Here is a 27,725-nt window from a genome sequence, read left to right on the forward strand (position 1 = left end):
TCCAGGTCACACTCCATCTGTGGGGCAAAAATGGGGTCCCGAGACTGCTCAGAGCTAGGGCCGCTGGGTGAGGCTGAATGTGGGAAGTATGACTGTGTCCACCCCACGGAGCCACCAGGCAAGTAGGCTGTAGGAAGCCGTGGGACCCTGCTCTGGGGGTGGGGAAGATGCAGCCTGAGGTCCCCGAGGACCTGTCAGAGTCGGGCTCCGACTCTTGGGCACCACAGTTGCTGCTGGGTACCGCGGAAGAGCTGGTTCTGGGGTCCCTGGGCTGCACGGAGGCCAGGGACGTCAGGTTCTCAGTCTTGGACACTGCAGCCAGATGTCACGGAAGAGCTGAGAACAGAGTGGGACCCTGGCTGGACTCTGGCCCGGGCCAAAGGGAAAAGGGGCAGGGAGAGGGTTCTGGTAACTGCAGGAATGAAAGTCCTAGGCTTGCTCGGGTGGGTGGCTTGGTGGTGAGAAGCTTGGCTTGGCTGGCAGCCATGGCTGGATAGCAGGGAGGCCTCCTGGAGGGAGGTAAGACCGTGACTCGTTAGGGGAAGACCTGTTCCATTGCTCCAGCATGGTGGGTCCCTGATGAGCAGAGATGGTCCGTGGTTTTAAGGCATTTATTGTAGAAACACAGAGAGAGGGAGAGAGTAGGGAAGTAGAGGCCGATCATGGCCATGTGGAGGCGGGTGCGGGGGGGGGGGGGGCGGGAAGGCGAAGAGAGGGGGAGCAAGGGAGCGAAAGTAAGAGCAAGAGAATAAGAGGTAAGAGATCGAGGAGGGGCAAACAGCTCCTTTTATAGTGGGCTGAGCCATCCTGGCTATTGCCAGGTAACTAGGGAGGAGCATACCTGGCTATTGCCAGGTAACTGTGGTGGTGGAGTCCAGACAGAATACCAGGAGCTTGGGGCACTGCCTATGTGACTGATGGCTACACACCTCTCTGTGGGGGGCTGTGGGAGGCTGTGGGAGGCTGTATCTGCAACAGGAGCCAGGGGCCAAGGGACGTGGCCTAACACCTGCCATCCCTCTTAGGCAGAGCCACCATCTACTGGGTCACTGGGGTTCAAGACCTGTGCTCGACTGGGGACCAGGTTGTCTGTGCACGGCTCACTGCCGCACATCCATCCTTGTCTCAGACAGGAACCAAAGCAGAGGGCTGGAGAGAGGGCTCAGCAGTCAAGAGCGCAGACTATTTTTGCAGATGACCCAAGTTTAGATCCCAGCACCCACATTGCAACCCATAACAGCCAGTAACGTCAGCTCCAGGGGATTCCACAACTTCTTCTGACATCTACATTTCCTGCCCTGCACCTATTTGTGGCATACATTGGGTCGCACACATTTACACACCCACCCCCCCACACAGGTAGAGAGAGACATTTATCCATACACATGTATATGTATTCCAGAAATGATGCAGGAGCACTGGTTCTCTGTTAGCTTCTTATACAGCCCGGGTTCACCTGTGCAGGGGTAGACAGCCCACAAGGGGCTCACACTCACACACAAAGGAGAGACAAAGCATATGGAGGATATACACACATAGATACATAAAATCTGCCCATAAGTAACATGCTTAGCTTTGTTACCATCATTTATGTTGGGTACTGCTGCTTATGACTGTAAACTCAGCACTCTGGAGGCTGAGATAGGAAGCTCTGTGAAACCAAAGCAGGAGCCACATTGTTATATATTGTTACTAAGTCTCCATGCCTCCCACAGCCAAGCATTAGACGAAGCTTGTGTATATACATGTGTATGTATAAATGTCTCTCTCTACATGTGTTAAAAAGTCTCCATACCTTACAAGAATAAGTTTCTAGTTTCTAAACCTAAACCTAATGTATCCTGTAAACCATTTTGTTCAACCTATGCTGAACTTGTAACCCCACAAGGTATACCCACCCACCTTTTCACATGATGTATTCTCTCACAGTTCTCAAAGGCAGCTTTGAGCCCCGAGTGCCCCAGTCTTCTGTCCAGGTGCTAACAGCCAATTCTCTCAACAGCTGTCTTCTATCAGTCCCAACCCTTCCCCATAAAAGGGGTGGCAGAACCCATTGAGAGGCTGCTCTCTGAAATCCCAACTTAGGGTGAGGCAGCCATCTGGCCAGACTAAATAAAGCTTGCTTAATCAGACAGTCATAGAAATGTTCCCCCCACCCTCCTCAGGTCCTAAGTCAAGGCTAGTCTGGGCTACAGAGTGAGACCCAATCTGAAAAAGTTTTCCAAACAGTAAAAATAAAATTGAACAATAATATTCGATTTTATTGATGGGAACTGCACATCTGTGGGCTCCTTGCCAAGATGTAAGATGTTATATATTACTTTCCAACAAAACACAATTTTTGTTTATTGTTTTGAGGGTCTCATGTAGCCCAGGCTGGCTGGAACTCATTATATAACCCAGGATGCTTTTGAACTCCTGTCTCCACCTCCCCGGTGCTGGGATGACAGGCAGGAACCCCCAAGCTGGGCTTGTTTAGTGCTGGTCAGGAACCTGAGGCTTCATGCATGCTAGGCTCTACTACCGAACCACAGGCTGAGCCCTCCTTCCTCCCATCCCCATTTGAAATTCAAACTTAGAGACTACAATTTTACATTTTGAGTTTCTCCATGTATTTGGGAATTTTGTTAGTATATGATAGTTAGGTTTTAGGTCTTAGACATTATTTCACAAGCGTCAGCCTGTGTCTCAAATACGTCAGAAAAATCATATTGGATGGGAGGGTTTTGTGTGTGTGTGTGTGTGTGTGTGTGTGTGTGTGGTCTGTCTGTCTGTCTGTCTGTCTGTCTGTCTCCCTATCTCCAGATGCCGTCTAGGAGTCTAGGAGTCTAGAAGTGACCCAGGCCCAGGCTTTGGGAAGAGGTGCACAGCAGGATTCTTGCTTCTTGAGTCACTACTTCCTGGAAAGAGGGGAGGGGGGCAAGGCGACCTCAGCTGAGACCTGTGCCCTGGGGGTGGGGTGGGGTGGGGTGGGTGAGGCAGGAGGAAGCTGCTGCACGCGCTGCATACCTAAAGCCAGGTGTGCTCCAAAATATGCACACTTCCTGTTTGTCACCTAGGTAACTCCGCCCCCTCCCACTCCCCATGGTCCTGAACTTCACACCTCATATAGAATTTTCTGTTTCTCCAGTAGCCAATGGAGGAATGGGGGCAGGCGCAAACTCTAGTTCAAGTTTGGAAATCTCAATCGATGGAGTCGTCATTGTCTGGGTCTTTTGGGGGATAATTTACTTGGGCGGGGGAGCGTAGGGGTGGGGAAACAGGGAAGGGAATAGGCAGACTTGAGGGAGATCTGTGGGTCTACTGTGTCTGTGCACAGCTGCACAAAGATTCAGGGGTGTAGTCTCCAGCAGACACTCCACAGATTCAGGTGGAGTTGGGATCTGGGGGGTCTCACTTTTCACACTAAGCTGATATGGATGATTTAAGACCTACTGTGTATCAGCCTGTCCCTGGAAGCTCAGTTACCCCAATTCCAGCTACAACCAACAACCAACAGAGAGATGAACGAAGATAATTTCTAATGGTCCCTCCTGGTTTAAGCCATGAGACAGGAAGATTCGAGAAGGAAGGCTAGGGGGAGCAGGCTTTTTTTTTTTTAATTTAAATTTTATTTAAATAAACAACATTCAAATTCATTTACATTATATAAAAATTAATTTAAATGACAGACCGGGTGCCCAGGTTCGAGGATGGTGGTCAGAGGACAAATCTGTAGAAAAGGCTCTCTCCTTCCATCTTCACGTGCGTTCCAGGGACGGAACTCAGGCTAGCAGGCTTTAGGGACAAGCGCCCTCATCAGCTGAGTTATATTGCCAGCCCCACGCGGACTGGCGTTCTTTAAGTATGAAAGGAGGCGGTAACTTGGGAGCTGAGACCTAGGTTTAGATTGAGGCAAGTTTTGGGATGCCTGAGAGGTCCGTGGTGGTGGGGTATGGAGAATGAAGAGTGAGGCGGTTAGACGGGCTAATTTTGATCTTTTCACAGGACCAAAATGCTGATGTGGGTGAGGAGTGGACCAGAAAAAGAGGCCAGGAGGGGAGACCACTCAGTAAGAGGCGCGCCCCGTTTTAGCCAGTGACCACAGGGGAGTTTAGGAAAGGTTTTGGAGCCAGCCAGGGAGGGAGGGGCAGATCCGGATTTGCGATGGCGTACACGAAAGTGGAAGCCAAGAGTATTTCCGCAGAGAGCAGGAAACACGCTGGGAGCTGCGCGAGGGCCACCTAAGACACGCCTGGGTTCCCGGACACGCATGACGCGTGGCTATTCACTTGGAGAGCTATTCCGGCGCCCGCAGACTGTCTTGGATAGATCCTCCGGTTCTCCCTAAGGGCTGATGGCTCCACCCTGACCAGTAGGGAGCCCGGGATCTTACAACGACCACCTCCTCACTTACCTGGAGGGGACTCGGGGAATCCGACGGGACTCAACCTGAAGGCTCAGCCGCTGAGCAGCGAAATGCCCACACCCCAGCTAGGCCCAGCCTCCGCTGCCCTCACCTGGCTGGTGCCCAGCCCCGGCCCCTGGCTCCGCCCCTATAAGCCCCGCCCCATCGAGGCCCTCTCCGTCAGGCCCCGCCTCCATAGGAACCTCCCAGGCGCTCAACCAGCCCCTTTGGAACAAGTCCCCGTCGGAAGCCGCGCTCCCTTTGAACCTCTGTGTGTGTGTGTGTGTGTGTGTGTGTGTGTGTGTGTGTGTGTGCGTGCGCGCGCGCCTGTGCATGTGCGCGCGCGCGTGTTTGTCTTGTTCTCTTTATTTCTTTTCCTTGGCATCTCCAAGTGGCCCTTACTTACTGTCCAGTTCTTTAAACAGACGCCCCACCTCCTCACGGCCACGCCCCACTAGTGCTGAAGTTTGGGAAACTAGAACGATTTTTACGCTTTCTTTCTTTTTCCTCTTCGTTTTTTTCTCCTATCTCCCAGCTCCTTTATAGCACTCAGCTATGTATCCGAGGATGACTTAGGCTCCTGATCCTTGAGAGCCGGGATGACAGGTGTGCCATATCTGGTTTATGTGGTGGCTGGGACTGACCTGAGAGAGCGCCCTGCCCACTGAGGGCCAGCCTCAAGCTCTGGAATGACTTTTACTACATGCCATGTCTCCCTGAACGAGTTGAGGCTGTCTCTCCAAATCCCCAGGGATTCAAGTCGGTTCAGGGCAGCTCTGGGGCTGTGGCGTCAAACCTGCAGCTTCCTCCAGGCCCGCCCCCGCCCCGGTTTGGAATTGTGAGAAAGGCGACAGCCTCCCGCTAAAGACGGGATCGGGCTGGATTTTGGGACCAGGACGAGGAAAGAGGGAATCTTTTCTCAGGTTGGGGGTGGGGCTGTATCCTGATGGCTGGAGAAGAGTTAGAGGAAGTCGAGGGTTGGGAATTTGCGGCAAGAGAGGCAATACTACGTTTATTCAAAGGCCACGTTTGTACACTGGCCCAGCACGCAGGAATCAGGATTTCAGCGTCAGCCTTAGATACATCACGAAGTTCAAGGTCAGTCTGAGCTCTACATGAGACTTTAGTAAAGTATTCTATATAATAGAGGCAGCCCTCATTAAACTCCTACGGTAAACCAAGACAATTCGGCTTGCCTTCTCTTGTCTCAACGGCTCAGTTTTCAGTTACATCCTCCTAGGAATGAGACGTGTACCATTCACCCCCATTTTCTCTATGGAGAGATCGAAGCACGAGACGAGAGGAACTAAGCCATTCGTGCAAATGTACCTCAGCTTGGAAGTGGTGGAGATGGAATTCGAATCTAGAAACCTAGTGGGCGCTCTCCAGCTGCCTCTCGTTTTTGTTTTGTTTTCACTGCCTGGCCTTCCTACCCTAACTGCGTGCAAAGAAAACAAATTGTTACCCGGTTTAGAGAAGAGGGAGAGGACGCGTAGGAAGTCACAGACGCCAAAAATAGGGGATAGAAATTGTCCTCGCCTGTAAGGTTGCAAAACGGGAGGGTTTTCAGGTTGTGCCCACCCCTACCCATATCCTCAGTGCGTAAATGAGACTCAAGCTGGTCCAGTGAAGCCGTTTAGCGCCGCCTAGAGGCCATAAGGATAAAAGGTGGGGTGCTAAGGAAGCGGCTTGGAATCTGGTGGGTTAGTCAGGGAGAGGCTTGCTTGCCAAGGTAATTTTAGTTCCTGAGAAGCTATGGTCAGGAAAGCAGTACATATTTGTTAGACAAATCAACTAATAAATGACAGGGAAGGGCACTGGTGACCTTGACTCGGACGAGAACTCACAGCAGGGAAGGTGGGCTTATAGTATGATAATTAAGGGTGGAGGAGGGCTGTGGCTTAAAATTTAGGAAGACTTAAGGGAAAAAAAATGACATTTGGGGGCTGGGGAGATGGTTCAGTCAAATGCTTGCTACTCAAATGAGAGGACAAGAGTTCAAATCCCTAGGGCACAATTAAAGCAGGAGGAGGTAGTCTGTGCTCTTTAATCTCAGTGCTCCTAAGACGAGATGGGGGCAGAGACAATTCTGGAAGTTCAGCTAGCCAGGAGCAGTTAGCCCAGGAGTAAGAGAGACTCTATGTTAAGTATGTGGAAGAGAGGGTCTACACTGAGGCTGTCCTGCCACCTCAACACACACGCCATAGTGTTCTCTCTCTCTCTCTCTCTCTCTCTCTCTCTCTCTCTCTCTCTCTCTCTTTCTCACACACACACATACAAGTTTTAAAGAAAAAAGGAAAAGTGGGTGGTGAGGGTGAGAGGGCTCTGTGGGCAAAGGTGATTGCTACCAAGCCTAATGATCTGAGCTCAATCGTTGGGGCTTGCATGGTGGAAAGAGGACCTACTCCCTTGGGCTGGTGAGATGGCTCAGTGGGTTAGAGCACCTGACTGCTCTTCCGAAGGTCCAGAGTTCAAATCCCAGCAACCACATGGTGGCTCACAACCATCCGTAACAAGATCTGACCCCCTCTTCTGAAGTGTCTGAAGACAGCTACAATGTACTTACATATAATAAATAAATAAATAAATAAATCTTTAAAAAAAAAAAAAAGAGGACCTACTCCCCCATGTTAACCTTTGACCTCCACACATGTACTGTGCCCCACATGTACCTTCACACATACACACATACATATGTATATATATACACACACACACATATATATATGTAATAAAAGTGAAATGGCTTTCAAAGTAGAATATATTTTCTAATGTTTATTATAGTTCTATTTGTTGGCAGTTTCCTACATGTTAACAACCTATCTTCGTCCTACCCACCCTCAACTCCCCTCTGACTCCGAATGAGAGTGGACTCTCTTTACCTTATCCCCACTTTCTTGCTCTTTTGTAACCCTTTGCATCCATTACTGCTGCCTGTGGGCATGTTGGCTCCCTCCTGGCTTTGTCTTGTGCTGCCACCATAACTGCACGGAGTTCATGAGCGTAGTGGCCATGGGTATGCCCTGGAGATAGCATTTCACATCCCCCGCCCCCGACTCTTACCGACTTTCTGTTCCTTCTCCCTTGAGCCTCGGGCTGGTGGTGGTATAGATGTCCCATCTATGGCTGAGCACTCAGTAATCAAAAAGTAACATGTAAGAAGTGATGGAGTGAATTAGTGTCTTCTGTCAGGTGGTGGGCACAAGTGCAAAGGCCCTGGGGCAGGATGGAGGTCAGGGAGTGAAGAACAGAGAGAGGAGAAGAGGCTGGCAGGGGTTGGGGCAGGGTGAACAGGGCCTTGTGGGGTGCAGGAAAGACATGAGTTTTGGCCCCAAAGCAAGGTTGAACCAGGAGGGTTATGGGTGGTGGAAGAATGGTTGAGACTTGACTCAGTGTTCAGTGGTCCCTTTTGGCTGCTGCAGGGGCAAAAGGCTGTGAGAGATCAGGGCCGTAGACTGGGGACCAGGAGGAGACAGGAGGTGACAGCCTAGGTGCCTACGGCTGGATGAGATAGTGGCACCTTAGTTCAGCAGGTGCCCAGGTCTGCTCAGTGTAGGTGGAGAAAGACGAGGTCACACCAGTGAGTGGAAGCTGTGAGGGCGTAACTGCAGATGCTGCTCCCCCTCCGCCCCACAGCTCCTCCCCACCCCCACCCCGGGGCGACAGTTACAGTCACAGAAGAGGAAGTGGTGTTGTAGTTGTCCCCACTGGGGCAGGCGGCGGCGGTGGTGAAGGAACGAGGGTGCACGGGGCCTCCCCGAGGGGCCAAGTGAGAGGCCGGCAGCCACCATGGAGCTCTGGCGACAGTGCACCCACTGGCTGATCCAGTGTCGGGTGCTGCCTCCCAGCCACCGTGTGACCTGGGAGGGGGCCCAGGTGTGTGAGCTGGCACAGGCACTGCGGGACGGTGTCCTCTTGTGCCAATTGCTTAACAACCTGCTTCCCCAGGCCATTAATCTTCGCGAGGTTAACTTGCGGCCCCAGATGTCCCAGGTGAGTCTGCTGGGTGATGCTAGGGCCCGACTGGATAAAGGCTGGTAGGCCCGGCTCTGGCTATGGAGAGGTGTCGAGCAGAACGGAGCTCTGGGTGGGTTTGTACACTCTTGGTTGGCTTGCAGCTGTCCCAGCAAATTTAGGGGGAAATCTCCCTATCCCGCCCCGCCCCCAGCTGACTCTGTTGAGATCCATTTAAAGGGGTCCTAAGAGGTATCTTGTTGCCTCGTAGTTAGCCAAGAGGGTGCATGAGGTTGGAGAACCAGATTCAAGAGAGAGAGGCCTTCAGTTTCTCCCCCACCGGTGGCTCCTCCTCTTCCACCTCTTCTGCCCCCCTCCTCCTCACATCTTCCTTCACCTCCATTTCCTGCCAGGGCTTTGTGCTGTGTGGCGTGGAGTGTTGGGGGCTGCAATGCGAGACCCTGTGGCATCCCAACTCTACCTATTTCGGGAAGGGCCCATTGAAGTGCAGGGCCCAGGCCTAGGGTCCTAACAAGGCCCTGGGTGTCCCTGAGTTTGACATCTGTGCACTCTCCGTGTTTCAAGTGGAGGCATGGTCAGACTATGCCCCGGTGAGCCTAGAAAATGTATTCAAATCCTTATTTGAATGTGGCTGGGGTGGTGGTGAAAGGTGACTGGTGGCTTTGTACTCTTTTCTCTGCTTCCCCAGGGATGCTGGGTTTCGGGGGGAGGGCTGATAGCCCTAGAAATGAAAGGTATAGGTTCAAGTCAAAGGGATCCACAGCCTTACCGTGGGGTGTGAGGGACATGAGTTGTATCTAAGGGAACATGGCCTTGCCATGGGGTCTGAAGGACACATCCTTGGTGTAGGGGGCATCTGTCTGTCTGTCTGTCCTCTTGCTCTCAGTCTGCCAGTCCTGTACAGCCTGTTTTTCCAAGTCCCAGGAGGCTGTCCCTAGAAATGATGAGCAACGGGGTCAGAGCCTAGTTTCTTCCCTTCATGCGAGGGGTCCCATGGAGTTGAAGACGGGAGTTACTTTAAGAATGGCCTGCTGCAGTCTCCAGGGTATTTCTGGGGTTGTCAGTGAGCCAGCAGTCTCTGAAGCTGTTGTGAGTCCTCTGAAGGAAGTAGGGAACAGAGCACCCACTGTCCCCCATGGACCGTCCCTCTGGCTGGCTAGGGGTCAGCAGAGATTTGCCTACATTTGCTTGAACTTCAGTAGCTTTCAGGGCTTGAGGAAGTAGCTATGGGACTCTTGGGCCCCAGCTCTGGCGGGACTCAGGGTGCCCAATGATGTGGCAATCACAGCTGTTGGGAAAACGGTTAGAGTCAAGGATGGCCTTCCACCCCCCTGTGTATTGTAACTAAGGTTGACTTTTCTGAAGGACAGGTGTTCATGGTGTTAATCCCCAGAGGACTAGCTGTGTCCCAACAGCAGCCTTAGTGTGTGTCAAGCAATGTTGGGAACTTGGCTCTGGCCCCCAAAGAGTTCTTAAACTCAGTGAGACAGAAGAAGATGCATCACAGGCTCTTGTTCTCTAGGGATGTAAGGACATTCACTGCTTGAGAGAATTAGGTCTTATGTACGAAGGGGTATTTAAGCTGGGTTCTGAAGAATCAATAGGAGTTTTCTCATTGCTCTGGCTCTCTATGTCCAGCTGTATGAAGCCTCAGGCTGGGCCAGTGTTCATCCTCATTTTCCCCCATCTATCTTCTTGGTAACTTCTGGCCTCTGGTCTCTCTGACTTTCTTGGAAATCCTACATCTGGTGGAGATGTAGGTGAGAATCAGCAGGCTATTTACAATATGCCAGAGGAGGTACCCCAAGGGAAGGCAGAAAGAAAAAGGAAAGGAGCCACTGACTGGGAAACAGGAGAGATAAAGTCGTAGAGGTCGGAATGAAAGAATAGTTCCTTCGTTTCCCTATCTCTCTCCTTTGTCCAGCAAATAGGGAAGAAATAATTTATATACTACCAACTCGCCCATCTACCAACCCATCCATCTATCCATCCATCCGTCCATCCGTCCGTCTGTCCGTCCATCCACCCATCCATCTGTCCATCTGTCTATCTGTCCACCTGTATGTCTACCCACCCACCCACTCATTCATTTGTCCATTCATCCATCTGCCCACCAGTCTATCTGTCCATCCTCCATCCATCCACCCATCCATCTATCTATTCAGCCAGCCAGCCAGCCAGCCAGCCAGTTATCAGGTCCAAAAGAAACTTGGGACAAATGGCTCACTGTAGTGCCTATTAGCATACCAATCCATATGCTGGTGCCCAGATTTACTCAGTGCCTGTGGCTAGTCTGTTCTTCTCACCCCATTCCCTTTTCTAGACATCACCAGCTTCTGGGTTAGCCTTCCCCAGTTTCTTCTTCCTATACAACCCTGCCATTTTGACTGTGTGCCCTCTGCACTCTTGGCCCTCTCTCCTCTCTTGCTCTCCCCCCTCCCACTGTGGCCTGGTCCATTCTGCTGGCCATACTCAGTCTGCTATTTTCTCTCATGATATGTACTCTCATAGATGCTTCTGGCTGTATTCTTCCTCATACCAACAATAAAATCTCCCCATCAATCATATCTCAGAATGGTCCTGTACTCACTTTATACATCTGGTGCAAAAAAAAAAAAAAACCAAAACAAAAAAAAACCAAAAAACCAAAAACCAAAAAACCAAAAACAACACACACACACACACACACACACACACACACACACTTTATGCCATCCATCCATCCATCCATCCATCCATCCATCCATCCATCCATGTATCCATCCATCCACCCACCTACCCACCCACCCATTTATACATCTACCTATTTCTCCACCCACCTATTCACCAGCTACACTTAAGGATGAGCTTTTACCCTTGTGTGTCATAGTCAAGGCTGACCTATCCATCCATCTGTCCATCCATCCATCCATCCACCTGTATACCTGTCTATCCACTCATCCATCCACTTACTCACGCACCGATCTATTCATTCACCTGTTCTCCTATTCATTTATTCTTTTACCCCGCCTACCCATCCATCAAACAGTGACTATTCAGGACAAGCCCTGCCCTTGGTTTTGGGAACTGTGGGAGTGGGATACAGATGCTCGTGTCTTATCACATGATATTCTAAAGGAGGGAAATGTACCAACGAGACAATGAGGACAGGTGTACATTTCTAGGAGGTGGCTCATACTTTGAAGAAAGCTATACTTAGAAAGAGTGCTTTGTGGCATTTTTGAGTAAGGAGTCTAGGAAATCTCACTAGACTAGAGCAGAAACCTGGGCTTGGTAAAGGCTTACCCTTGTGTGGGTAGTGACGTGTGTGTGTGTGTGTGTGTGTGTGTGTTGGTGCTGCCTGTGCAAAGGTCCTGAGGTAGGTAGTGGCAGGCAGGTATCCATGTGCTCAGGGCAGTGGCTTTCTAGCTGGTTGCACTGGTGTTGGAGATCTGAGTAGAACATCTTCAGACTGGCCAGTGCCCATGAGGTCTAAGACCCACAGAAAGGCTGATGACATCATGGTTAGAAACAGAGGCTTCAGACATCACAAACGTGTGCTTGCCGCCTCTGTGGGACTGTGCAGTCCTCTGTGTGGAACTCTGAGGCTCAGGGTCTGAGGAGAAAGCGATGAATTTTTTGGAAAGGTTTGGCAGGATGCGAGGCTCATAGGATGAGAGGCAGGAATTGGTGTATAACACATTGACAAGCCTCCAGCTGTAGGAAACCATGCAGGTGGGTACGAGGGTGTGCACCTGGTGTTATGGGTATAGCCCTTGGTTGGTGTGTCTGAACTGAGAGTAGAAGCTAACATAGCGATTGACTTAGGTTTAGTGACTCGGATAATAGCATTTGCTGTGCGACCATAAAGACCTGCACACATATTAAAAGGCCAGGCATGACTGTGGGCTCCTCCTTGCAAACCCGGTGCTGTGGGCTTGCTGGTTGCCAGCCAAACTCCAGGTTCAGTTAGAGACCCTGTCTCAACCAGACAGAGACTGATAGAGCAGGACACCCGACGTCCACATCTGCCCTCTGCATGCACATGAAAGAACAAAATGGAGACAGCAGTGTGGAAGCACAAGTACACAGCACAGTATGGACAGAACACAGTGCTATCCCTGGGCATCAGATAGTGTTTGGATGTCTGAGAACACAACAGGACCTTCCACATAGTTAGGTGTTTGGTTAAATGATCCATCTGTGGGACTGAAATAGAAAGATTTGTGGAAATGGAACCCCCAACACTGTTCCTTAGCTAGGGTCTCTTGCCAGGAGGATATGCTCCTTCTGAATTTTTCTGTCATTTATTGAGTCTCCCTGAGAGTGTGCATGCAAACAGCAACTAGGAATTCAGGCAGCTATGGGCGGGAGAGTGACCCCAGAATAGCCAAGCTAGAAGGTCTGCACCCGTCATAGATGATGGCTTTGGTATGGCTGTGCAGATGGAGCCCTTGCCTTTCCATGCTGTGTACTGTAGCACCTCCCCAGACCCTGAGGCCACATGCAGTTAGGGCAGAGTTGTGCACAGTGGCTCGGGGAGAGTGGCTGGATGCTCAGGTCAGGGTCTGATGACCCTTTCTGACCTTCCTCCTCTGAGGGAATAGGAACAGTCTACAGGCCCAGCTGCAGTGATCTTTTGTAAGGAGCAGAGCTGAGCTCATGAAGATGGCGTCAGTTTGGTTCAGATGACGATCCTGTATGACACTTTACTTACTGAGTGCTAGGATGACACAATTGTGCCACCTGGTGTACATGTTGCTGGGGACGGAACCTGGGACCTTGTGTGTGCTAGGTGAGTGCCCTGCCCACTAAGACCCAGAAGTGGCATGTAGTCTTAACACTAGGTACAGCTGAGTGAGGGGGAGGCACATTGCTCCTCTGAGGGGGACTTTGGCGGTGCCTGGGCTCATTGCTGTCTCCAGGAAGACCGGGAAGATATTGCTATCCACAGTGTGCGATCCAAGGATGCTGGTGTATATCTCACAGTGAACAGGATCTCATCTCTGAGATTTCAATTCGGGCTCAATGGAACGAGACTTGAGGCCCTGAGTGCGGTTAGTGGTCTGGTATGCTCTGAGTTCTAATTCCAGCCGCAGGATCTTGGGGAAGTGTCTTAGTTACTTTTCTAATGCTGCGATAAAACATCATAGCCAAGATAACTTCCAGAAGAGCTCATTTGAGCTTATGGTTACACAGGGATAAGAGTCCATCACCGTCAAGGTGGCAGTCATGTGGCAGGAAGAGCTGGGAGCTCCCACCTTGAACAGCAAGCAGGAAGCAGAGACAGCAAACTCAAGCTCTGAGAGCCACCTCCAGTGACATATTTTCTCTAACGGGACCACATCTCCTAAGCCTTGCCAAGCAATGCCATCAGTTGAGGACCACATGTTCAAATGCCGGAGATGATGGGAGATATTTTTCAAATGGTCACAGGGAGGAAGATTTGTTCAGGCTCAAAGTTCCAGTCTATCATGGTAGGGAAGGCCTGGTGGGAGGAGTGAGGCAGCTGGCCACAAATCGCATCACTGTCAGGAAGCCGAGAGATGGACACTGGTATTTGGCTCATTCTCTCCTTTTCTCTCAGTCCGGGACCCATGGAATGGTGGGTCTACAGTTACAGTGTGTCTCTCTACCTCAATTAACCCAATCTAGATGGTCCCTCACAGACAGGTACAGAGCTTAAATAATCTTTCACAGGTGTGACTAGAGATTGGCTCCAACCTAACCCCATATCCAGTCAAGTTGATGACACTAAACATTACAGGAAGTTACTGAAAAATCTCCATGACTCAGTTCCCTATTTATATCTCTTTTTGTCTCAGCTGCAGTGGAACTTAGAACTTCCTGAGCTAGACCAGTGTTCTACCTCTGAGAAATTCCCTCAGGGCCCTCATTGGGGGATTCTAGGCACGGTTCCACCCCTGACCACGCCCACAGATCCTCCCTGGAAATCTAATCATAGAGTCCTTAATTGCTTTCCATTCAAGGACAAATGTCAAGATTTGGGTCTTGTGGTGACAATCACAAACACTGGGTTTGTTTCACAGGCCCTAGTTTTGGTTCCTCAGACACCTGTTTCAGTCACCCCTCCACCCTCCTCTGGTGGTTGATTCCAGACACAGGCCTCTCAGCCTTTCTTCCAAAGCGCCCACCACAGTCCTGCCTCTGGTTCTTTGTGCTGGCTGTTTCCCATCTGGAACAGTGCTCATGTCAGGATCCACCTGACTGCCCTCTTACCTCCTTCAAGCCTTTGCTCAAACATCAGTCTCTCAACTCATCCCTGAAATCCCACCTCTCATGCACTGCTCAATCCACTTTCCCCTTGTGTGTCTGTGTGCTTGCGTGTGCTCCCATACGTGTGCATGCTTGTGCACAAGTCTGTGGAGGCCAGAGGCTGATGATAGGTGTCTTCCTCAAGTGTTCTTCTTCTGTATTAAAATTTATATATTTTAAGGTGTTCAATTATGAGTACATGTCTGTGAGGACACTGCGCTTGTGTGCAGAAGCCAGGCAAAGCCTGAGGCACCACACTGCCTGGAGCGGCAGTGACCAGTGGCTGTGGCTGCTGGGACCTGAACTTGGGTCCTCTAAAGAAACACTACATGCTCTTAACCATTTTGCCAACTCTCTAGCCCCACCATCTCTTTTGAGCCTGGCCTGTGATACCCAGGGATCCTCCTGTCTGCACCCTGCCCTCCTCCCAGTGCTGGGATTACAAGTGTCACCACTATGTCCCGCTCTTATGTTGGATTCGAACTTGTGTCCTCATGCTTACACAGCAAGTGCTTTACCCACAGAGTCACCTTAGCCACACCTAATGTAATGTTCTTATGTATTTTCTCCGACGGTGTCCACAACCTTCTGACAAGCCATATGTAGTCCCTCGGTACATGAGAGACTAGTTTCATGGATTCCAACATCAGCTTATTCTTTGATCTCTTGAAGAAAATGGTGTGCTACTTTGATAGATCCTACTTGTATCCTCCCTTGGCTTTTAAGTCATCTGTAGGTGAGTCTCCACAGCTGGTAGAATGCAAATACTATGGAAGGATCCACACCCTCTATTGTTTAGGGAATAATGATAGCAGCAGCCATCCTGAAAGCTGAGTACACCATAATTTATTTTTAAAAATTCCTGAGACAGAATCTCTTGTAGACCAGGTTGCCCTTGAATTCGATGTGTAGCCAAGGATGATTTTAAAATAAAAATAAGATGGAGCTCAATTAAGGAAGGACGATACCCAGTGCTGACCTCTTTTGGCACACACATGTGTGTATGCACAGTACATGAATGCACGCACATTCATATGCACAGTCATATAATACACTCACATGCATTCACACACACACACACACACACACACACACACACACACACACACACACACAGACACACACAGACACACACAGACACACACAGACACACACAGACATACACACACCTAAATTTAATTTAAAAAGAAAGCAGAAGAACGGAAGAAGGCAGGAAGTAGCTACAGCTCACTCTGCTCTGTCTCCTAAAAGCAGCAGTTTATAAAAGACCAAAGGCTTCCGAGGGACGAGGGGTGGATCTGTGGTTATGAGAGGGAATGAAGCCACCGCTGATAAGTTATGCAAAACACTTTCTCTGTTCGTATTCCTGTTCTTCCCATAATAAATAGCCCAAAGCAGAGGGAAATCTATACAGCTCCTATGCAAATCAATCTTCCTTAAAGCCAGAGGGCTTTCAAAACTGCTCCTGGCAGGGAACAGATAGTAGGATCCTGTTCAGCCTGTCATCTCTTCGCTGACTCAGCAATTATTATTCAGTGCTACCAGGTCTGGGTGTGGGATACACAGCTGGAAGAAAAAAATGCATGCATCCATGCCTTCAAGAGGGTGACACACACACACACACACACACACACACACACACACACACGCACGCACACACACTGTAAAATGAATGAATGAATTGAAAAGATGTGTAATCATTTCTTCCCCCATATCTGTCTGTGCTATATCTGAGTTTAACAAATCATGGCTCAGTTAGCAAAGAGCTTGCCTTTCAAGCAGCAGGATCCGAGTTCAAATCCTCAGCGCTCAGGTAAAAACAAACAAACAAACAAACAAACAAACAAACAAACACCTCAGGTGTGGTGCTGTCTACCCATCACAGCACATGGGAGATGGAGACAGGGATTCTGGAGTTCGAAGCTCAGCAAATGCCTGCGCTCCAGGCCAGTGAGAGAGACAGACCTCACCCCCGCACCCCCCCCCCCCGCATCCCCCCACCCACCCACCCCGCCCCCGTCTCAGAACACAAGGTGAATGGCTCCTGAGGAAGAGCCTTCAAGCTTGTCCTCTGGACTCCATCCACACGCACAGAGACTTGAGTGGCTGCCCTGGGGAGGGGCTCCTGTCTGTGTTGGTCATTACAGACTGGTGGTTTGCAGCCATCAACCCTCAGCTCTTTTCGCAGCGCTTTCATTCTGTCAGCTGAGATAAGTCACCACAGGTGACTTCAAGTCTCTGGGAGGATATGCAGCTTTGTTACAGACTGCCCCACCACATAGAAGGGTCTAGAAGGTATGGCGACACCTGCTTATTTATTTATTTATTTATTTATACCTGGGAATGAGGGCAGGGTCCTGAAAACAGTCCACTTGCAGATACAGAGGATCCGGAGTAGCTGTTCTTTTAAAAGCAGGGGCGTGGGGGCCGGGAGGTGGCTCAGGATAAAGTACTTGCCATGCAACCATGTTGATCAGACATGATGGAGTTTGTCTGGAGTCCTTGTATAGGGAATGTTGAGATAAAAGATTGCTGGGGATCTCTGACCACCCAGCCTAGCCCAATGGGCCAACTCCACATTGAGAAAGAGACTCTGTCTCCAGAAAATAAGGTGGGGATGAAGAGATGGCTCAGGGGTTAAGAGCACTGGCTGCTCTTGCAGAGGACCCAGGTTCAGTTCCCAGCACTCACATCAGGCAGCTCACAACCAGTTTTAGGGGCTCCAGTGCACATCTCTGGCCTCCTCTGGTACCTGCCGTCATGTATCCACACACAGCCCTTCACTGGTGGATTCTAGGCAGGGCTCCACCTCTGACCTCGTCCCCAGTCCCTCACTAGTGAATCTAGGGTAGGGGCTCCACTCAGAGTCACATCCCAGCCCTTAGAGATTTTTATATTTTGAGTGGAGCTGATTGTCAGGAGTCTAGGTTGCACAGCTTTGTGTGTGTCACTGTAGATGTTCGGAGACTCTTGGTTGTTTTTTGTTTTTTCAAGACAGGGTTTCTCTGTGTAGCCCTGGCTGTCCTGGAACTCACTCTGTAGACCAGGCTGGCCTTGAACTCAGAAATCTGCCTGCCTCTGCCTCCCAAGTGCTGGGATTAAAGGCGTGCGCCATCACGCCCAGCTTAGAGACTCTTTTTTTTAAAGTGGAAGCACCTGTACCTTGGAAGGTCACCCCGTCCAGCCTTCTCCCATACACTGTCCATTACCGCTCTGACTTGCTGTGGCTGCCAGCTGAGCCCCACTTTCCCCTGCACTACCCCACAGCTGTCCAGTTGTCTGTCCTTGTTACTGTGTACCTCAGCTGTCTGTACTTCCTATCACACACTCCAGTTGCTGTTACCAATTGATACCCAGATTGCTTTGTGCTGGAAGCCCCTCCTGTTTATCTACCCCACCTCTCCAGGTTATAAGCACTGGGGCATCAGGGTCATGTTTTCCTCACCCACTACTGGGTCTCAGGGCTGGGTAAACAGTAAATGCTTAATATATGCTTTTGGAGTCAACTAATGTCTGGGTTTTTGGTCAGGCTTTGTGTTAGTGCTCAGTTCTAAAGTGGAGAGGTTGATTCTCCTTCTCTCTGTTCTTCTGGCTTTCGCCTTCTCTCCCTCTCTCCTTCTTTCCTTTTCTCCTCTTTCTCTGTTCTTCTTCCAACCCCTCCACATTTGTCCCTCTCCTTCCCTTCCTATTCCCTCATCTTTTATCGTATGAATAACATTTTGTCTCCTGGGGGAGATGTGAACACGTGTCTACTCGTCTCAGACAGGGCCAACAGCCAGGAAAAGCAAGGATCCCGCCAAAGTCCAACTTGATGAAGCACTGAGTGTCACTGTGTTACAGATAGGAATGTGGGTCAGGGCTCACTTAACAGGAACAGAAATGGCTCAAATACAGCTGTATCACCAAAGCCTGGCATGGATGGTGGGCGACTCAGGAAAGCTGCCTTCAGGCAGCTCTGAAAGGTGGACAGTTGTCTCTTCTAGGTGCCTTGTCCTGTCTGAACCTCTTCTGGGCAGTTCAGCTTGTCTTGAGAGCGGTCACCAGTAGTCCTTACAGCTTGTGCTTGGGGAGGGCAGTGCCTAGAGAATCTGGTCTGTTTCAGGAACTTCCTGCATATCTCCTGTTGTTTCCTGAGCTTCACGGGCTTTTCTGTAGGCTAGAATGCTTCACCTCCACTTAGCACATCCTATGTCTTAATGAGCTTCCTTCCAAGGTGGAAGGTTTCGTCTTAAGGGAAATTGCTACACAGCACCCTCTTTCCCCCTCCCTCTGCCTTCTCTCCCTTCCACTATCTTCTCCCCTCACCCCTGTTTCCCACCCCTGTTTTTGACACAGGGTCTCACTGTGGTTCCCTGGACAACCTGGAACTCACTCTGTAGTCCATGCTTACCTCAGAGTTTAGCCATCCTTTGCTCTGCCTCCTCTTCCTGAGCGCGGAGATTACAGGTATATTCCACCACACTGGGATTTCATTTCTGATTTTTGGTTGGAGAACCCAAGGCAGGATGACCTGTCCAAGGTCCCCCTGCTTACCAGTTTCAGCTGGGAGTCACCAGACACCTAGTTGTGGAAGGCGTACTGGGGTGTGAGGTGACAGGGAAAGAAGAGGAAGTCTGATTCCCAGAATGCTTTAGACTCATGCTGAAGAGTTGGGTCATCAGCTCCTCAATTCAAAGCTCTGGACAGGATGAGCAGCGTGACCACCCGCTCTGGGAAGCCTCAGGGAGCTAGCTGGAGTCTGAAAGATTACAGGGCTGAAGGAAGGCAGAGAGCCATGCCTCTACCCCTTGTCTATCTTCCCCAGCCAGGCCTGGTAACAGGCATTTCCTGTTTCCGGCCATCTCCTGGGTTTGGGTTGTGGGTGTGGAAAGCGCAGAAGGCAGAATTTGTGTTGAGTCTGGGCCGCTTTCTCCCAGCCCCCAAGAGAGGCCACTGTCCTTACTGCTACTTCCTTGAACAGAATTCTCTCTATTTTGGGCAGAGGCACCAAAAGCCAACTTCCGGCTTGATCACAGTGCCTGGCTCCTGATTTGCCTAAAGCCTTCTTGCTTGTCTAGCGCCATGGTCTTCTTTCGTCCCGGAGGATAAGGGAAGCAGAGGGGTTGTCCCTATAAAACAAGGAAGAATTCTCCTTCCACGTGCCTCCTACAGTGAGTGGCTTCCTGTCCTTCATCATCTTTTCACATGCCTTACGGTGCCAGGAAGTTCTTCTGGTGGTCTAACCACAGTCACCGTGCTTTCTGAAGGAGCCCAGCTCTCTAACTAGCTACTCTGAAGCGGTGGAAGGGGTTATGAATCATACTCCTTTTGGAAGAGTCATGTGACTTGAGGGAAGGCAGTCTCAAAGCTCAGCTGATTCTCTGAGGTTAGGAGGGGGATTTCCTTCCTTAGGCCACACAGACCTAAGGCCAGACATCACCTCTGGTGTTGGTCTGCCAGCCCTGTCTGCCTGTCTATGGCCCACAGGACTTCTGAGTGCTGTATATAATGGTGTATATAATTTCTGTGATATGCTGGTCCCTGTTATGTCCCCGTGAGGCCTGGGCGAGGGGGCTGTGGTGGCTCAATGTGGTTCAGGAGCTAGGGTAGAGCAGGAGTGGGGCTGGGTTCTGTGTGTTTCTCCACACTCCTGCTTTTACATGTGTGACTCTGGCAGGTGACAGCCCTGTGACAAGCCTCAGTTTTCCCACCTGTCAGATAGAAGTCCTTTGTTTAGCCATTTCGTCTTTCACTTGTGCGTGTGTGTATTTGTATGCATTTGTGCATGTTTATTATTACTATTATATTGTGTGTGTGTGTGTGTGTGTGTGTATGGGTGCAGATGCCTGAGGAGGCCAGAAGAGGGCATTGGATCCTCCTGAGTTGGACTCACAAGTGTGTGTGATATGGGATGGAAACCAAACTTGACTCCTCTGTGAGATGGACAGTGCCAGCACCCCTGAACATTCTCGTGGGTTTAAGCATTGAACCCAGGGCCTTGCTTTAGCAATTGAGTTGCCTCTCAGACCTCCTTCAATAACTTAGAAATTAGAGCATATTTTTTTTTTGGCAGTTTGGTCTGTGTACATATGTATTTTGATCATGGCCGCTCTACTCCCTTGTCTTTTTTGTGTTGTTGTTGTTGTTGTTTTTTTTTTTTTGTGTGACCCAGTGAGTTGAATTAGAGTTTGTGACAGGAGTCAGGGTGAGGGGTCATGTACCAGTGGCTGCAACACTGAAGAAAATGCCTCTCCCTTCCCTGGAAGCTGTTAGCTGCCTACAAATCCCCAGGGAGGAGTGGGTCCTCATTTGACTCCCCACTCCTTCAACACAACAACTTCTCTTGAGCTCCACCCCAGCCCCAGGTCTTTAAATAGTTGTCCACATGGAAGAGCGAGCCCTTGAGTGACCTGTGGCCTTAGGTAATGGTGGAGTGTCATGTAGGGTTGATGACTGTCACAAGTGGACCAGTTGTCTGTGGGGAGTTGATGGTGCTGAGGCTGTATACATGGAGACAGAGCTCCATTTGGCTGACAATCCAAGATAGCTGAAAAAAAATAGTTTAAATCTGGGGCTGTGCCTCAATGGGAAGAACATGTGTCCAGTGTGCACAGAGTCCTGGGTACCAGCCACAGCATCCAATGACTCCTGTCATGCCCAGCAAACCAAGAATACTTCCTTATCCTTGGCTGTACAGTGAACTTGAGGCCATCCTGGGCTGTGTGAGAATCTGCCTCACAAACAGAAAGAAGGACTGTAGAGAGATGGTTTGAAGGAGAAAGTGTGCAGGCTAGTGTGCAGACTGGAGCTTCATTTCCTAGAACCCAGTGGAAAGCCAGGAGGGGAAGTGAGGCAGTCCTGTGATGAGATGGGACTCGGAGACAGGGGAGTCCCTAGAGGCTCCTCTCATGTGACTGGTGAATTCACTGAGGTCCCATTGTCACTTCAGACAGTTATGACATGGTATGATCAATACCATGCATTTATTAGTAGAGACTTAGACACTGGAACATGTAGGTTGATGGAGAACTGTGCACATCATGGTGATGCGTGTGATTGATGGGAATGGAGAGGGTGATAATGGTGATAATGGTGATGATGGTATTGATGGTGACAGTGATGGTAGTGGTGACGGTGATGATGATGATGATGGTGATCATGACTGTGATGACAATAATTTCCAGATACTGAGGGCTCACACCAGGTCAAGCTCTTTGAATGGCTCTATCACTGCATTACCAGATACTGTAGACAAGCTCTTCCTGTATTTGTATTATCTCCGCTTACCTGCTTATCAGTGTGTAACAAATAATTCTATAGCTTGGTAAGTATGATTCTCATAAAGCTCTTTGGCTCAATAATTCTGAAGTGGCTTAGCGGGACAGTTCACCCTTGAGGTCACAGCCAAATGTTAGATGAGGCACTTGATGGTCATTGGGTAAGTCATTTGAAGATCCACTTCTCAAGGTGGTTCAGCCATGCAGAACCTCAGATCTTCTCCACAGCACTGATTGGGCAGCCTTACCACATGGCTGTGGTTAAGTGATGCGAGAAGTCAAAGAGAACGAGCAAGGCCGCAGCGCCCAGTTATCAATACTTCCACCAATACTCAGTCATGTGCAGCGAGCTGCCTCAGCATGGGAGGGGCTACAAGAGAGGCTACTGCATTTTCTTCACAGACACTGGGAGCTGGGCCCCATGATGGCCAGCGTAGGGGCTGGCGGCCATTATCGCACTGTTGGAATAGCTGTAGATTTATGATGACAATTCTCCGGGACAGAAGAGATGTCACAGTTGGTCAAATGCTGACCTGAGGACCTGGGTTTGGATCCCCAGCACCCACATAAAAGGTGGAAATATACCTGCAATTCCCAGCACTGGAAGGGGAGTTAGCCAGACAGCCTAGCTAATTAGGGAGTTGTGGCTCACTGAGAGACTCTGCTTCAGTAAATAAACTGGAGAGTGATTGGGGAAGACATTCAATGTCAAATTGGTCTCAGCTCGCACACACAGCATACCTGCACATACATACAAACACAAGATTTCTGATAATTTTTAATATCTTGCAAGGCCAGCAGTCCCACATGATTTTTTTTTTATTGTCAGAACATCTTGCTTAGTTTTTATACTTCTATGACTTGCTATCCAATTTTAATAAATCACACGACAAGTCCAATAATTTTCAAAAAATGGTTATAGTATAAATTGCATTGAGTTTATAGTTCAGTCTTGGAATGGTTGAAATACATCTTTCCCCACTCCAAGGCTCAAAGGATGTCTCAGAAGAGGAGGCAGAAAGAACACCAGGAGGGATGCTGGGAATGGCTTGTCTTCTGGACATGACATAGTCATGAATTGACCACAGCTGTGGGTCAAGGCAGCAATTCACCAGCATGGACTGGTGGGTAGATGGTGGTAGGCTCCGCCCTCTCCGAGGAGCTAGTGACAGCACACCGTTTGTAGAGGAGGTGCTAATCATTCTTTGCAGAGGGTGTGGCTTCTGGTGGGATTCCCATTCCATTCCAGTGGAACCCATACACTATGTACACGCATGTGTACACAGGCACCAGCATGCTTGGCTAACATTTTTTCAATATCAAGAATAAAATAAACCACCGGGTGTGGTGGCACACGCCTTTAATCCCAGCACTCGGGAGGCAGAGGCAGGTGGATCTCTGTGAGTTCAAGGCCAGCCTTATCTACAAAGTGAGTTCCAATATAGCAAGGGTTCTTAAACAGAGAAACACTGTCTCAGAAAAACAGAAGCAAAAAAAAAATGTTTTGTTTTATGTGACCGAGCGTCTTGTGTGTTTGTCTGTCTGGGTATCGTGAACATGCCTGATGTCGTGGAGGATATCGGGTCCCCCATAACTGGGCTATGGATGGTTAGAGCCACCATGTGGGTGCTAGGAACAAAACCAGGGTCCTTGTGCTCAAGGGCAACAAGTGCTCTTAACCTCTGACCCATCTCTCTAGCCTTGCTTCTTGTGGCCTTTATACATAGATATGATGGCATATGCTTAACACCTCCATCCACCCCTTCCACTTCTCCTATGTCCCATCTAACACACTTTCTCCCAAGTTTGTGTCATTTTAGATAATTCATTATACATACCCTGTTAGTGCTTCTAATGTGTGGGGCACCCACTGGAGCTCCGAAACCCTATTAATGACCATACCCTCAGCAAGGCATGAGTCTCCTGCTCTCAAACCTATGTGCTGCCAAGAGCTCCTTAGCAAGGGTGGGGCCTAGGACATCTACCAGTCTATGCCAAGGTCAGCTAGCTGGCTTGATCCTGTGTAGGCACCCACAGCTGCTGTCGGTTCCCGAGAGCAACGGCTGTGTCATCTCCAGCAGACAGCATCTTACTGAGTTCCCCCCCAGGCCCCCCCCACCCCGCCCCACGCTCTGGCTCTCATGCATTGCATTCCCAGAGCCTCAGCTGGGGTGGGTTAATGTAGACGTCTCATTAGGGCTGAGCTCTTAGCTTCTTCTTTTCAGCACAGAGTCCGATGTTCCTACAAGATGCTCAATTGTTGGAGTTCTCCATGAAATCACTTCTACTTACTTTGAACCCTCATGCAGCCCAGATACTTCCCAAGATAAAGAGCACGTTCATCCTTTGTGCCTTTCTGAGTTGACGCCCCCCCAGCCCCCCTCCCCCCCATGCAACCTCTGATAAGTCCTGTCACCACCCCCTGTACTTGCTCTAGGATTTTGGCAAACATTATCTTATCTTAAAAATAACATTTTTGGGGGCCCAAAGAGAGGGCTCAGGGGTAAGGGCACTTGCTACCAAGACTGATCACCTGAGTTTGATTCTCCGGACCCACATGGTGGAAATAGAGTTCTGACTTCCGCAAGTCATCTTCTGACCTCCAAGTGTGCACCTGATCACATATTAATATGTGTAATAAAAGTATAACCTTTCCTAGCTGGGTATGGTGACACATCCCAGCACTCGTTATTACCCGGAGGCAGGAGGATTATACAAGTTCAGTGCCTAGCAAGGGCTGCATAGTGAATTCAAGGCCAGCACAAGGCGAGCACAGTTTTTGTTAATTATCATTATTATTGTGGGTGTGACTGTACCTGCATGCGCCACAGCTCCCATGTAGAGGTGAAAGGACAACTTTGTGGAGTCTTCTTCTCCTTGTCCATCTTTGTGTGGGTTCTGTGGATTAAACTCAGGCTTACACAGCACGCACTTTCAGCTGAAGAGCTATCCTGCCAGCCCTATTTTGCTTTTATTTACACATATATTTATTTTTTATATCTGTGTTTTCTGGTTTGCCTGTGTGTGTATGTGTGTGTACACACACACACCATATTGTATCCCCAGCCTCATTTCTCTTTGCCATAGTTCCTTTGTCTTAAGAACATTCGAACCTTCCTGTCTACTTGCTGTGAGAAGTTCGGCCTCAAGCGCAGTGAACTCTTTGAGGCTTTTGACCTCTTCGATGTGCAGGACTTTGGAAAGGTGAGCTGGATTCCCAGTGCCCAAAGACTGGACTTTGATTCATTTCTAGTACTGACTAGTATGCTTGAGTGCGCGCGTGCGCCTGAGGGTCTGCCTGTGCATGTGCCCATAGACTACTAGGGAGCTTCCTGCTCGTGAGCTTGGGGCATGGGGAACAAGTTCAAGGGTCTGTTCACCTACTTTCTGTGTGACCTTGGCTGGTGCTGTGTGGTTCTGCCCCTCTGATCTCTCATCTTTCCTACGTAACAAGTTATTGCCTTGTCTTGCCTGAGTGATTGTGTGGACCTGATAGTGGGGAGACATTGTCTGGGGTGCAGGGATGTATAGAAGATGCTGGGTTATGCTCCTCAAAGTCTGGTGGGCATGTCTAACATCAAGGGATAGCTTCAGGTGCTGGTAGTCTGAGGGGTGGGTATGGAAGGGAGTTTTGAGCAATTATGATCCTTATCACAGGTCATCTACACCCTGTCTGCTCTGTCATGGACACCCATTGCCCAGAACAAAGGAATCATGTGAGTAGAGCCAAGAAGTGAGGCTGGCCCATTCTTGAAGATATTGCCCACTGTCCCACAGCCCTGATTATGCTAATCTGGTTCCCCAGGCCCTTCCCAACAGAGGACAGCGCTCTGAACGACGAAGATATTTACAGTGGCCTTTCAGACCAGATTGAGTGAGTATTAGGACCTGATGGGTGCAGCTTGTGAGACACAGTGGAGACTGGAGCCTGAGAGACATGCATCTGTTGTGTGGTCTGAGAGGGCTCTGATCTGTCCTGGAGTCTGAAGGGACACAGATCTGTCCCAGAGTCTGACAGAACATAGATCTGTCCTGTAGTTTAAGGTGACACATTGCAAGACGTGGGGGGAGGGGTGGCATTGTGCATTTATTCTTCATTCTGAAAGTTTCTGATGGGTCCCTGGCTTGGGACATGGCCTGAATCTGTCCCCTAGTGACACCGCAGAGGAAGACGAGGACCTTTATGACTGCGTGGAAAATGAGGAGGCAGAGGGGGACGAGATCTACGAGGACCTAATGCGCTTGGAGTCGGTGCCTACGCCAGTGAGTGGGCCTGGGAAGGGCGGGGCAGGTGGGAAGGGTAGAGATGGCTGCAGGGAGCTTCACCAGCCTCTATGGTCTCTGCTCACAGCCCAAGATGACAGAGTATGATAAGCGCTGCTGCTGCCTGCGGGAGATCCAGCAGACGGAGGAGAAGTATACAGACACACTGGGCTCCATCCAGCAGGTGTGTCACACCCCTGGGTCCTGCCAGCCTGGGTCCTGCCAGGGGCATCTCCTCCCTGCTTCCTCCTAGGAGGTCTTCTTATGTTGCCCCAAGCTGCCCATAAACTGATAATCTTAATGTCTCAGTTTCCTGAGAGCTGGGATGGCAAACATGTGTCACCACACCTGGCTCCATTGTTAAAAAACAAAACAAAACAACCCAAAAACCTAGCTTAGTAGAGATGGATAAATACACTAAACGACCCACTCAGTCGTTAAATCCAACAGTGGGCAGCCATTGCTGCTGTTTAGTTATACAGCATGCTACTGTTCTTGATGGACACATGGTATACCTTAGCTGTAATCTGTAGGCTCCCCACTTTCGCCATCTACCAGAACCCATGCATCCACTTTATGTCGCTGGACTCCCCCATTCTGCACATTTCCTGCTGAGAAGCCTCACCCTGCATGGTCTCATGGGTTTGGTTCTCTCACCTAGCACAATATCCTTGAGGTCTCTCCACATGTGTTGGAGCCTGCTCATTGCTGAGCAATGTTCTAGCAAATAGATGAACCATACTTGGTCTATGATCTACTGGTTGACATTTGATGGCGCCCACCTTGGGCTATTAGTGATAACTCTGACTTGGAACAGTTGAAGGCAATTTTTTTTCTTACTGCACATTCCCTTTCTCTTGATTTTTCCTTAATTTAAACACTTGAATTTATTAATCTTATTTTAAGTGTGAGTGTTTTACCTGCATATATGTATGTGCAACTTGTGAGTGTGTGGCAGCTTGGGAGGCTAGCGGAGGGCACCAGATCCACTAGAACCGGAGTTGTGGAGCTTGAGAACCACCATATGGGTGCTGGGAATTGAACTGGGTCCCCTGCAAGATCAACAGCACGGAACTATCTCCTCACCCCTCGTTTTTGTTTGTTTTTTTGTTTTGTTTTGTTTTTTGTTTTTGAGACATCCTCACTATGTAGCCTGCCTGATCTTACACTAATGATGCCCTTACCTCAGACACTCTAGCACTGAGATGGCGGGCATGTGCCACCATGCCTAGGTCTCCTCTTCTTTTGCTCTGTCTCTGTCTGTCTCAATTTCTAATTCTTTGTATTTGCCTGTCTCTATTTCTGTGTTTCTGTGAATCTGTCTGTCTATCTGTCTGTCTGTCTCTGTGTGTCTGCCTCTATTTCTATGTTGGTATCTGTGTCATTCTGTAACTATCTCTGTTTATGTCTCCATCACTCTGTCTGTCCTTCAATCAGTTCGACTGTCTCTTCCTTGCCATTTCTGTCTGTGTTGTCATTGTCTCTCTCTGCGTCTGTTTCCTAGCCCCTTGCTGTTGGTGTGTCCCCCCTCCCCCACGCGTCCTTGTTTCTGTCTCTTTGGGTGACCTAGATGGAGGATCTTCTTCCGT

The 27,725-nt window shown here is 49.6% G+C and overlaps 1 protein-coding gene across 4 annotated transcripts in view; it reads left to right on the forward strand.

Annotated features, from left to right (window-relative positions):
- The first annotated feature begins 8,078 nt into the window (after positions 1–8,078).
- Positions 8,079–27,725, forward strand: part of Vav1 (vav 1 oncogene) — a 50,137-nt gene continuing 30,490 nt past the window's right edge. For 3 of the 4 annotated variants that reach the window (XR_385313.3, NM_011691.4, NM_001163816.1), the window contains exons 1-6: positions 8,079–8,380; positions 24,961–25,077; positions 25,531–25,589; positions 25,679–25,747; positions 26,028–26,136; positions 26,225–26,320. Coding sequence is in view for 3 of the 4 variants with exons in the window: in NM_011691.4 (NP_035821.3) it covers positions 8,177–8,380; positions 24,961–25,077; positions 25,531–25,589; positions 25,679–25,747; positions 26,028–26,136; positions 26,225–26,320 (654 nt within the window). In the remaining variant the exon portion in view is untranslated. The remainder of the gene's footprint in view (positions 8,381–24,960; positions 25,078–25,530; positions 25,590–25,678; positions 25,748–26,027; positions 26,137–26,224; positions 26,321–27,725) is intronic. The other variant, NM_001163815.1, reaches the window with a different exon arrangement.

Source organism: Mus musculus, chromosome 17 (assembly GCF_000001635.26).
Source record: "Mus musculus strain C57BL/6J chromosome 17, GRCm38.p6 C57BL/6J".
NCBI lineage: Eukaryota > Metazoa > Chordata > Mammalia > Rodentia > Muridae > Mus > Mus musculus.